The sequence below is a fragment of the Gavialis gangeticus genome, unplaced genomic scaffold (genome assembly GCF_001723915.1).
Source record: "Gavialis gangeticus isolate Ggan-Ray unplaced genomic scaffold, GavGan_comp1, whole genome shotgun sequence".
Taxonomy (NCBI): domain Eukaryota; kingdom Metazoa; phylum Chordata; order Crocodylia; family Gavialidae; genus Gavialis; species Gavialis gangeticus.
The window spans coordinates 6,129,778-6,142,226 of record NW_017729018.1 but is presented as its reverse complement, the minus strand read 5'-3'; the positions used below and the strand labels follow the sequence as shown (position 1 = coordinate 6,142,226).

General features: G+C 49.0%; 1 protein-coding gene across 3 annotated transcripts in view; it reads right to left on the bottom strand.

Moving 5' to 3' along the window:
* The window catches only part of SCAMP4 (secretory carrier membrane protein 4), a 31,066-nt gene extending 22,886 nt beyond the window's left edge, over nucleotides 1–8,180 (bottom strand). Inside the window, exons 1-3 of one of the 3 annotated variants that reach the window (XM_019513309.1) lie at nucleotides 8,092–8,180; nucleotides 7,912–7,960; nucleotides 1,393–1,448 (exon numbers count right to left, since the gene is read on the bottom strand). In XM_019513309.1, coding sequence (XP_019368854.1) covers nucleotides 1,393–1,399 — 7 coding nt within the window. In that variant the 5' untranslated portion in view covers nucleotides 1,400–1,448; nucleotides 7,912–7,960; nucleotides 8,092–8,180. Of the gene's footprint in view, nucleotides 1–1,392; nucleotides 1,449–7,911; nucleotides 8,004–8,091 lie in introns of those variants that run through there. The other 2 variants (XM_019513311.1, XM_019513310.1) reach the window with 2 other exon arrangements.
* Nucleotides 8,181–12,449: the final 4,269 nt, after the last annotated feature.

The window sequence follows — 12,449 nt, the reverse complement described above, 5'->3', positions numbered from 1 at the left end:
AAAGCCCCTAGTCACCGGGTAGTACCTGTGGGGGGGGAGCTAATCCCCACTGCCCCATGCTGCATGGGGGGCTCTGCCATGAGCTCCCCAATGCCCACCCACTCTCCCAGCCCTCCCTATGGCTGTGCCACCTGGCCCAGCTCCTGGCCCTTTAAAAAAAACAAACCAAAAACCCTGGACTCACCGGCTGCTGCAACGGCCTCAGGGCTTCTGGGGGCTTATGAAAGAGCCCCCCATGCACTGCCCCCCCGCCCCAACAGCCAGGCAGCAGCTGATGAGTCCAGGCTTTTTTTTTTAAAAGTGCCAGGAGCTGGGGTGGGCAGGGCAGCCATGAGGGTGCTGGGAGAACAGGCAGGGGTCAGGGGGCTTGTAGCAGAGTCCCCCACTGTGCGTGGGGCAGTGGGAGGCAGCAGGGATTGGCTGAGGCCAGTGAGTGCGGGCTTTTTTTTTTTTTTCCTTCCAAAGAGCCAGGAGCCGCAGCCAAATCAATTCGGGACACTGATTCGAATCACTGAATCAAATTGCTGTCCCCCAAATCAGCTGAATCCGAAGCGAATACTAGGCACTTCGCACAATCCTAATGCTGAGTGTCAGAGACCTGACACTTCCTCACCCCAAACATGGCTATATTTTAAGAAGCCTGTGTATATCAGACCTTAAAATATTTGGGGTTTCTTTCAGGGAAGAAAAAGAAATCTAAGACTATATTCTTCTCTCAGATGTGACAGCATACCCTAGGGTTTGCTACAGAACTCATGCCTAGGTCACATCGGCTTAAACAAAACCAACCAACCAAACCCCGAAGTCCAAAACTATACTGTCCATTCCTAGAGACTGAATAAATTCAGGACATGCTCCTGCTTCCAATGAAGTCAGTGGGAGTTTTGCTATGGATCTCCCTGGGAGCAAAATTAAGCCATAATTTTAAACATTTATTATGCAGCTGGAAAAGCTGTGGAAGAGATGTGTAACCTCTGCAGCAAGGGGCTCTTTCAGGGCAGTCTTTCCAGGCCAGCTTCCTTTTTTGCAAACTTTGAAGAAGTCACATTTTGCCTTGCATAGCCAGTATAGTGACCTCAATGATCTTGAGGTAGATGCACAATAAAAAAAGTGGGGGGAGGAGGAGAGAAGGAGGAAAGTAAGAAGAAAAGGGAAAAAAAAGGAAAGAGTAGCAGCCAAAGGGCTAAGGGATGCAGTGTCCAAGGAGAGAGAGGAGGTGTTTCAAGCCTAATCCACCCTACTGGTTGCTACTTATTGATAATGCCCAAGTCCTAAATTTGCAGTTGCTGCAATGAAAGGCATCACCCATCAAAAATCTTGCCTTTTACACACTGATAAGACATCCATTTGCAACCCCCCATTTCAGCATCACCGGTTGGTGCAGTTCTTTACCTGCCATTTTTGTTGGAAATGGTTCCTGGAGAAGCTTTGATCAGACAGGAGCGGACCTATTAGAGCGGAGAGGGGGAAAAAAAAGGCAGATCAACTATGCATCTTTGTAATTCATATTCACAGCACTAAGTTTCAAAGGTTTCTTTCCATAATTTTATAAAGTCTATGTTTGTTTATGAATGATTCTACTCTTAAGATTGCCAGAGCAGCTTGCTCACTGCAAACTGCCCATCTCCACACCAGGCCGAAACAGCATCTTTGAGGGAAACAGGAAACCCCTTGTTTGTATTAATGCAATGTTATCTTTGGAGGCGTAATTACAACCTCGGTGTCATCAACGTTAAAGATTTTACTGTTCAGCGCTCAACAAACTTTTTTGGTTGTACCTGGCATGGTCTTAAGCTGCACAGGAAAACTGCTGCCAGCACACGTGTGCACATTTGAGCTGAAGCAAGACAGCAGGCCGAGACAGATGGGTCTGGTTTGGGCTCGGCGGACAAAGCAAAATACACACAGAGGAAAAGAAACCGGTACTAGCTCACCAGACATACAGCCTCATTTAGGTACCAGGATGATCCAACTGCTCTCTGACTCCCACAGTGCTTTCCGCAAATGGCAAACAAAGAGTTAATCCAACCTCTTTCCCCATCATTAGTTGGCTGGGAAAGAAGTTTTCCCATAAAAAAACCCCTAATAGCACTGTTAGTTTCACCATCTCTGATAAAACTCCTTCAGGCAAGAGTTTGGTCAGCTTTCAGCATGGAGCGCAGAACGGCTGGGGAATCCGCATAACCTTCATTGAAAGTTACTGTGGAATCATGCAAAAAATACACAGAGCTCTCCGAAGTAAACTGATTCTTTCCCAACCCCACCAGAAATCATTGCAACTCCTAGGGGTGCACCAATACAGAGTTTTGGGCCTGATTCCGATAGCTGATTTTTAAGGAGGCATATTGGCCGATACCGATCTGATTTCCTATACAGCACAGGGAGCTGTGCAGCTGGTAAGTCTGCTGTGGTGGAAGGGGAGGAGGGAGGGAAGAAGCATGGTGGGGCAGATCAATGCCCCGGCAATGAGGGAGGGAGTGGGGCTGGGGCAGGGGACGGAGCTGTGACTCATTTGGGGAGGGCGTGGGGAGGATGGGGTGGCTTCCAATGCTGCGCATACCCTGGGAGGGCACGGGGGGTGGCACGTGCCCCCAGATCTGCACAGGGTGGGCTGCCACGCTGGGCTCTTCCCAGTGGGGGCTGGCCCGGACTGTGCTCAGGGCAGGCAGTGGTGCTGGGAGGGGGCTAAGCAGTGGGGCTGCAACCCCCCCAAAAATTCACCGTAGTCCCCCCAAGCCCTCTTCCCAGCACTGCCTCTGCCTGCCCTGAGCGCAGAGCAGCCCAGCCCAGCCCCCACCCCCACTGGGAGGAGCCTGGCGCAGCCGCAGCCCCAGCCTGCCCTGTGCAGATCCAGAGGCACATGTCTGCTCCCCCACCCCATGCCCTCCCAGGGTGCACACAATGGTGGGAGATCCCCCCCACCACAATGAGCTGCAGCTCCATCCCATGCCCTGCCCCACCCTGGCTGGGCAGCCCCAGCCCCACTCCTACCTCACCGCGGGGGCTGTGATCTGTCCCCCGGTGCCCCTTCCCTCTCCTTTCCCCGTCCACCACCACAGACTTACCTGCCACATGCAGCTCTCCAAGCTGCCGGCTGTGCTCCTCTTCACCTGTGTGTTGTGCCGCGGCTGCATGCATGCACGGGCCATTTATCGATCACATCAGGCCAATTTCTGAGGTAGCCAATTTTCTTTATGTTGGTGCTGATCCGATACCAGACCTATGTATCGATGCACCTCTAGTAACCCCTGAAATGTCCAATCCTGCAAGCTTTCCTCATATCACTAGCTCCACTTACTTCAGTAGAACCAATCCCTGTACATTTATACGCAGAAACCATGCATGGCAATGATTTCAGTAAAATCCAAGTTGAAAACAAAGCAACAGTTAAAATTATTGTTAAGGGCAAATTCTAAACCAGAATTTCAATGCAACTGAGTTAAGGGAAAGTGCGTTCAGTTTAACATGGCACACCAAGAAAATTCTCCCTTGCATGCTATGTAGAGCAGGAGCAAGGAGCTTGTAAGCCACAAAAGCCAAATTCTACTCAAAGCGCGCTCTCTCTCAGCCTCTATTTCCTCTTCCACCCTTCACCTGCCTTATTAGTCTCCTGGTCAACACAGACTCTGTACTGTTGCAAAGATTTTGATTAGTGATTTTTTTAAAACTGATCTAGAATGGCACAGCCTGGGGTATAGATGGTTTCATTGGCATACAAATGACTTATACCAGTGCAACTTACTCCCCTTTCTGTGCAGGGAGAGCTCTACTGCATAACTGCATACACAGAATAGATCTTGTACTGCTTTAGCTGTACCAGTATAATGTATAAGGCAGGGTAGATTTGCATCTTATAGACTAACCAAAGTAGATTATATTTATATTCTAATTTCTCTCTTCTCCTTTTACTCTGTTTTCTGCATGTCCTTTCACAGCATCTGATGATATGATGATATATATATATCTCTCACAAGCTTCCGTGGGCTGAAGTTTACTTCATCAAATGCTGTGAAAGGACATGCAGAAATCAGAGTATAAGACGGAGAGAGAAATTAGAATATAATCTACTACATATATTATATACACACACATGCACAATTAGTACATACACACACACACTTTGGTTAGCCTATAAAAGGTACAAATCTACTCTGTCTTCTCCTTGACCATATACAACAAAAGCTCTACTCGCGGCAGCAAAACACAGAAGTGGTACTTCTGGTTTCATTTTTGCTGTGTCCATCAGCTGCTGGTTAATAAGAGTTTTCCAGCTAATAAAGTACCAGTTAACACAGCTTTTGCTGTACTAACATGGCTAGCTATGTCTCTCTGCACATAATTAATGCATATAAAACTTATGTAGATTATATATTATACAATTAATTATACAATTCAGGGCAGGGAACACTCCTTGTGCAAAGAGGAGCCGTAAGCCTGTGTCAAAGTACACACAAATGACAGACATCAACCCCACCCAGAAGGGGTTTTGAAATACCATTCTGATGTAAAGGCAATACTTCTGTTTTGCATTTTTTTCATTTTAAATGCAGGAGCAGAAAATTAAACGTTAAGACGATTCAAGTTCAAATAAAACTTCTGCCCTTTCCCTCGAGGATGCTGCTGATGGAGACTAAGATTGCTGCAAAGAGCAAGTGCTTCAATTAAAACAAGGTTCTTTGGGTAAATCTGATGTCAATTAAAACAAGTTACTTTTAAATGCTGGTATAAAAGAAAATTTGTCTCTAACATCATTATTAATGAACAAATGGGGCAACTTCAGACTAGAGAAATCCGCATTTGATGCTTCAATTCCAATATCAATTCTTACAGTTGTAAAGGAAGAAGAACCATTTAATGGTTACAGTAAAAGGCTGGGATAAAGAATTCCTGGATTCTATCCCTGGCTTTACTGGGTGCTGGGGATCTTGTCTCCATCTTCCTCCTGTGCCTCTATTTCTCCATGAAGAGAATGGTTTTACCAAAAAACCCCTACGTTTATTTAGTTAAAAATAGTGGGGAGAAAGGACTGGAACAAGATGATCCATCTCGCATGCTCTTCCTCTCAACTCTTTATCCTCATTTACTTTCTCAACTCATAATACAGCCCTCTTGTGATTTTATACTCTAGAAACACAGCTGTTTACATGGCAGTTAACTAGTAAGTGAATGATTGCATGGGGCTACCCAGGCTTGCAATCACTGCTTCTATCAAAAATCTTGGTGAAGTAACTGGGACGACTCTGGTTTCACTGCCAAAATGATGCGTTTTTAATGACAAGATGGCTATATCAGTGTAAAAGCAGTGTGTCTTTTGGCAGCAAAGACATAGCAGATGAACAAATTAAGTGCAGCAGGATCAAGTCCTAAGATATAATTCTTTAGACTCTTCTGGTTCTGCTAGTTTCAGGCACCAATTATGCTCCTACTAAAGGCAGTGGGAGTTTTGCCAGGGATCTCAACAGAAGCAAGCTCAAGCCCTTTGTGGACATGTACTTATTTTGCTGGCTGGGACCTTGAAGTGCTTTTCTCCCGAGCTCTGAATGACTATTGACCCATTGTCATTACACACTCCCAGCCTGTCATTTATTTTGGCAGGGACTTCTGCACACACTATACTGTGGGCCCTGGGGAGAATACACCTTAGATTTAAGTTAAACAGAAATCCTGCTCCCGAAGGTGATGACACTGCTCAACTTTGACCTGAATGTATTTAAGCATGGATATACTATGCTTTTATTTAATAAAACCTTAGCCACAAGTGAACTACGAAAATGGTTGGACTGCAAATACTGATAAGCAATAATATCTACACAGAGAGACTTACTGACTATTCAAACAAAAGCACCAGATTAAAAGGCACTAGAAACACCAAAATAAAGTTGTTTTTTTCTGCAGAGTCACATGGAAACATTTTCAATTTGGTTGAAAATAAACAGATCAAAACTGCATCCTTCCAGCACACTTGGCAACTGTGACTTTTTTCACATGACATCCATCTTTGGAAGAGGGCAGGACAAAAATCATCCAGGAAGGAAATCCTGATGCAAAATGCGTTTTCCTTTTCCGCTCTACTCAGAAGCAATCAATGAATAACACCAAAGGTTACAGTCCAATTCACATGACTCACAAACACAAGCTGTGCTTCAATAAAAGCTGACTCCATTTTAAAAATATAAAAGTGGTCTCGTGTCACTTTAATAGATAATGTCTTCCCTGTTTAAAAACCCTAAGAACTGTCAGCACTGTACTCATTTTCCAGGAACTAGCAAGCAACAGAAATTATATTAAAAGCACAAGTCAGCTTTAACGTCTTCTTGTAAACAAAAGATGCTCAAGATTGTCAAAAAAGAACTAATTTGAAAAGCCTGATTCACTGCTCATCGCCTGTCCCCTTTACCCAATTTTTGCCTCCATCTCAGTTGGAGAAAGGGTGGTTCAGCAGTTAGGGGACTAGTCTGAGAACATCAGTTCACCACCCTGCTCTGCCACCAACCTCCTGTGTAACCATGAGCAAGTCATTTAGGGCTGGACTCATTCAGGCACCCAAGTCCAAGAACACAAGTCTCAAAACCTCCATCTACCCCACCAGGTTTTAGCTGGTTCAGTTCCCTAGTCCTGCATCTGTGCAAAGCTGGAATTTGCTAAGGCTTATGTGGGCTCAACAGCTCCCCATCGCTCATGCTCAAGACTGACTTTCTCCGAGTAAGAATTCCTGCACCGATCTGCCCCGAGGGCGAGTGTAATCCAGGAGACTTTGATCAGACCTCTGACACACCTACAGGATCAGGGATCCCACAAACCAGCAGCAGTCATTGGTTTTGTTCAAAGATGAGGTTAGAGCGAGTGACAGTGCTGGTGCTTCCGCCCCCTCATTTTATACAATAGCCTAGTAACTAGAGCACTCAGCCAGAACGTGGGAGGCACAGGTTGAATTCCTGACGAAGGCAGAGGGGATTCAAACCCACATATCCCATTTCCAGCCTGTACCTCATTTTGGGGCACAAAGCTACATTCACTCCCTCTTTTTAAAGCGGGTGCATTTGAATACAAGAATTCAACATTTATTGGGCAGGAAGAGAGCAAGGAGAGACAAACATTGCAGGCTGCAGAGCAGGGCCACTGCCTGGATTCTGCATTCAGATGCCACATTCAACTTGGGGCCACTGCCTGGATTCAAGCAACAACGGTTTGATGCAAGTCATCCCGAGACCCATCAACAAGCAGTGGAGACCGTCTTTGAATTGAAGGATTGCCCCCCTCCGCCCCCTGGGTAAAACCCAGGAAGAGGCCCTGGCGTGCAAGTCTTCCCCTCCCTAGAAATACCCTAACCGCTCGGTCAGAGACTGCCGATGAACGTTGAATTACTTGACTGTAACGCCTTCAAACAGATTTTCAACCGCAAAGCTCCTGCGTAAAGGGAGGAAGTAACCCATCGCTACCCTCCACGAGCCTCTTAAAAAAAGGAGCGACCCTTCCTTAGTCTCCGTATTTATTTATTTTTTCAGGAAACGCCAACTCCAAGCAGGGCCTGGGCCGCAAAGCCCAGGCACAGGCAGGGACGCGGGGGCTGCCGTAAGTTTGGCTCTTCAGTGGGGACGTGGCAGCCCCCGAGATGCGGCCGCGAGCCGCTGCACAGCCAGGCGAGGAGCCGCGGAGGCCCCGCACGTTTCAAAGCTATATGGGCTTCTCAGTGCCCTTTGCGGACCCGCTTCCCGGGGCTCCCACCCCTCATCACGGGTGTCCTCCTGGGGGGCGCGGAGAAACCGGATCGGTTTGGTTTCAGCCTCGAGAGGCAGCGCACACGGGGGTGGGGGGAAGCAGCTCTGGATGGCAGGGAGCCGCGGGGGCTCCCAGGCGGCGTCGCAGCCCCTCTCCCGAGGCCGCTGGAGCCGGCGGGGGCGCGTTACTCACCGGCTGGAGCGGGCGGGTCCCAGGAGCTAGGACATGGCAGCGGCGCGGCCTGAGGGACAGGAGGAACCGTCAGCCCCGGGCCCGGCACTGCACCCCGCCCCACCCCCGCTGCGCCACGGGCGCGGAGCCTCCCCCCGCCCTCCTGCTGCTGCCGCCGCTGCCGCTGCCCCCGACTCCCACCTGCCTGCAGCGACCCGCCGAGCTCGCAGCTCCCTGTAGCCCTTAGCAACAACCGCGGGGCACGCCGGGAGATGCGGTCCTGCGGCACGGGCTCGGCCGCGGCTCGCGGGGCGGGGGGACTACAGATCCCGGCGGCCCCCGCGGCGGGGCGTCAGTGGCCCCATGTCGGTCATGTGACCCTGCTGCCCGGCTACGGGGGAGAACGAGGGTCAGATTTGGGAGGGAGACGGTGGTGCACGGGCAACGCCTGGCCTCAGGACCCCTCCTGCCATTAGAGGAAGGCGGGCAATTATTTCGGGCTTACTGAGTTTTGGCGAGCCATCAAGGGCCGCATGACAGGCAGCCAGGGGCAGATAAATGTTAATTTTCTAAATTTTTTTTTAATTAAAAAAATTCTAAAAGGCCTGACGGGCTGTATCCGGCCTGTGGGCCGTTTTTTGCCCACCCCTGCATTAGAGTCACCATTGCCAGGCTGTGGCAGGGCACCCCCCCAGCCCTCCCTGCTTCATCACCTGCAGCCCCAGGCTTGCTCCTGCCTGAAGGGAGTTGCTGTTTTGTGCTAAACACGCCTCTGCCTCGCTAGCCAGGCGTCCCCTTCCTCACTGGTGTGGTCGCGCTAGAAGCGAAGCAGAGCAGCGGAGATCCTGCTTATGGACCGAGATGCTGAGCGTGAGGGCCCCACTCACTCCTGTGCACCTCTGGTTATGTGTCTGCAGGGCCCTGAGTCTCTTGTCTGAGCCTAGGAGGGGAAACCTTTGGCAGCAGGAGGCAACACGCCACCATCTTTGAGTTTTTGGTCCCTTAACATGCCTCCCTGCCTGGCACCCACCGTGAGGTGATGAGGTGAATGCCATTTTGGCTGCTCCCGGGTGTACACCACCCTTCCCTCTGCCCAGCTCAGTGAATCCAGTTCAGTGTCTGCACTATTTAAAAACACCGATAGGAAAAGCAAAAAGGGCTTGCACGTGCTTGACATCCCGATGGCCAGAAGCTCTTGGTTACTGTTGGTGAAAAAGGAAAAAAATTCCCTTTTCGCATAGACGACTTAGCCACAATTCTTCGAGTAACATGTGGCAGGGCACCAGCCCGTGCATTTAGATTCAGGGAGGGAAGAGGCAAAGAAGATCAGGGAGATGAAAGAGGTTTTACCTTGTGACAAAGAGCTCATATCCAAGCAACGAGAACTTTACGTATAAGTGCTCTTGAGTCCTCCCTCTGCATTGACCTCTGAGAGACAATCTGATGTTTTGCTCAAAGGATCTGCTGTTAGGGACCATGCAGATGAGTGCCTTTCTTTTGAGAGCTGTTGCAGATGATTTTGCTGTACGACACAACAGAGAGGACAGCTGCAGAGCGGACTCCTGAGGCCCTGGCTAGTCAGCACCTAAAGCAAGTTGAGTCACCAAGCTGAGGTGGTGCCTCCAGGCAGGACCAGGCAAGCATCTTGGGAGACAGGCCTGTGGAGAGACATGTGGGCTCTTGCTGTTTACTCCTTCCAAGTGGCGAGTGGGGGCACCTTGGGAGCCTCTAGCCTAGTGGTGAGGTTGCTGGCTTGGGATGGCCAAGGAAATAACAAGTGTGATGTTATCATTGGTGTTCGGGAAGGAACTAGATACACTACTGCCAAAGGGCCTGCAATAGGAGTTCTGTATTCTTTATTTAAATATTGATTCTGTTGTGTTTTTCCAAGTGTTTGACTCTATTTTCTTTCCCTGAATGATTTCCTTGTTTTGGGTCAGTCTTGCGGTAAGTTGAAAGCAGGGGAATTCTGTGTTCAGGCACCCGCAGCAGGTGTATTTATTTTTCCCAGGTTCCTGTTGAAGCTTGAATGGTTTACTTATTTGTTGAGAAGGACCTAGATACATTGAACCCAACCCTTATTGCCACTGTTAATTAGAAAGGTCACATACCATGTATAGCCTCATGACTTCATACTTTGCTCCTATTTCTTTCTAGCTGGGTTGTTGCACAGCTGTCATCACAGGGTATGTGAATGTCATGCTTGTTATCTAGTTTCACAGCGTGGTAGGTGGGGAATGTTATTTTACTCTTTTTTGTGTAAACAGGGGGGAACTAACAAGAAAGAGCTGGAGTGACTTGTCCAACAGGCCAAATGTAGCAGAACAAGCACTGAGTGCTGTCTCCTCAGTGCCAGGCGGTGTCCTTAACTACAGGACCACCCAGTTGCTTTGGTCCTTATTCACTTACTTTTTGGGTAGGAATTTGGGAGGACTTTTTGGGTCTCTTGTTTCTAAAACTCCATGGGCACCTTCCGGTGCTGTAGTAACAGGACTTGGCCCAGGCGGGGGGTGTTACCTTATAGCTCTAGCACTGGGCAGGGGTTATGGTTACTGTCTAGTCATTAATTTAATATACTGTACACTGTTGTCAGTGAAGCTATTTCGGTACAAATTAAGTGTGTAAGGGGAGGAGGATCAGGCCCACATCTCCCATCCATCTGAGAATGGCTGAGCTGAAGTGTGTGAGGGGCAAGGATTTGTGTGGATGATATTTTCTATGGGATAAAATGCCTGGTTGGGATAAACTTTGGCCAGCTTTTTTAAATGCAGTGCATTCTTCTGGTCTGAAGCAAAAGCCCCCACAGCAAGGATTCCAGTTTTAAGCCAGCAGAGGTCACTCTGCCTCTAGTGAAGCTTCAGCCCTGCTAGAAACCAGCTGGATTGCAGCCTTTGAAAACAGGCAGTGTGTCTGCATTGCAAGGGAAGGTGTGGTGTGATGCTCACTGTAATTCCAGCTGGCCTGGGTGACCGTAGCAATGGAAACTCATGCCAGCCTGCTGTGTTCTTTTATTTGATAGAAAATAGGGTCCTGGGTTGGAAAAAGGCTCTAAAGTTGCATCTCCTTCCTAAGGCAAGTTATAGATATGAAACTGTATTAGTAAATGTTAAAAATCATAGTTACTGGTATTTACATGGCTTTGTAGAGACTGAAGAGAATGTAGGACCCCACACCTGGTAGCTACATGGTACATAGTTAGTATATGTTGATACACTCTAGAACAGGGGTGGGCAAAATGCAGCCTGGGGGCCAGATGTGGCCCGCCAGGCCATTCTATCTGGCCTGCGGGGTCCCTAAAAATTTAGAAAATTAATATTCATCTGCCCTGGGCTGTCTGTCATATGGCCCTCGATGGCTTGCCAAAACTCAGGAAGTGGCCCTCCGCCCAAAATAATTGCCCGCCCTGATCTAGAACATACAGTTAGTCATGCAGCCTACGTTAGCCCAGGGTATAAGGGTTAAAAAATGCCATTACTGTGGTGTGATAGGGAGAGACATAATGCCCTGTGCATAGTAACTGCATCAGGACAGAGTGTAAGGTGCCTAGACCTTTTGGGACAATGAATTTAGCATACAGTGTACAATTGCTGGGGTGGGGAAGAGTCAAAGGCATTAATAGTCTTTGTCAGTTATTCAAGGCTTTTTCAGTAGATGTGATATCTTTTATTAGACCAGCTGAGTGGTTGAAAAAAAGTTCTCGGCAAGCTTTCCAGTGCAAACACCCTTCTTCAGGCATGGGGAGTCTCTGCTGTTCTGAGACTCCAAGGAATGAGAGAAGCTAAAAGCCTGGCAGGAGGTCAGTGAGAATGTAAATAGGGACAAATTAGAAAGACAAAAGGTAAAGCAGGAAAGGGGAGGGGGAAAAAAGCAGGGAGGGTGGGGGGAAGGCCATAAGGAGAAACTCTAGTTAGTGGCATGTGGGGTGTTAGTCTGTTCCCTGGGTCTCGCTTCTGGCTGGCAGTCTCAGGCAGCTGCTTTTGTGTTGGCAGGGGCCGGTGATGCATAGCTGATCAACATAGCTGTCTCTTGAGCACTGGATGCTATGAGCCCCCTCATCAGTTTTGAGTAGTGGCGGGGTAGTCTACAGGTGTGCAGGACGCTTTTATTGCTTGGGTCCCATGCTCCAAGTGCTTCCACAATCAGTGCCTGCACCATCACATTGTACCCCGTCTCCCTTAGGGCCTGTATTTGGTCATCAACCTTGTTATGCCAGGCACAAGCACAGAGACAGAGAGCTTAGAGACTGACTAGACAGGACAGATGTAGGGTAGGGAAGATGGCAGCAGCAGGCCCTTGAGGCGCTCCTGGCCTGTGGCAGGCAGACCCCCTCCCCCCACGACGGCACATGGCTCCCAGGGGTGCTGTACGTGGCAGCACGGAGCCAGCCCAGCTCACTGGCACGCACCTTCAAACCAGATCAAGCTGGCTCTGGGGCTGCTAGCACTACAGGAGGGGCCTCCCTGCAGGCAGGAATGCCCCTGCCCCCTCGCCAGTTGTCCAGTCATGCACCATCGCACTCGGTGCCTCCACATGGGGCTCCCCCTTTCTGAGGGGCAACT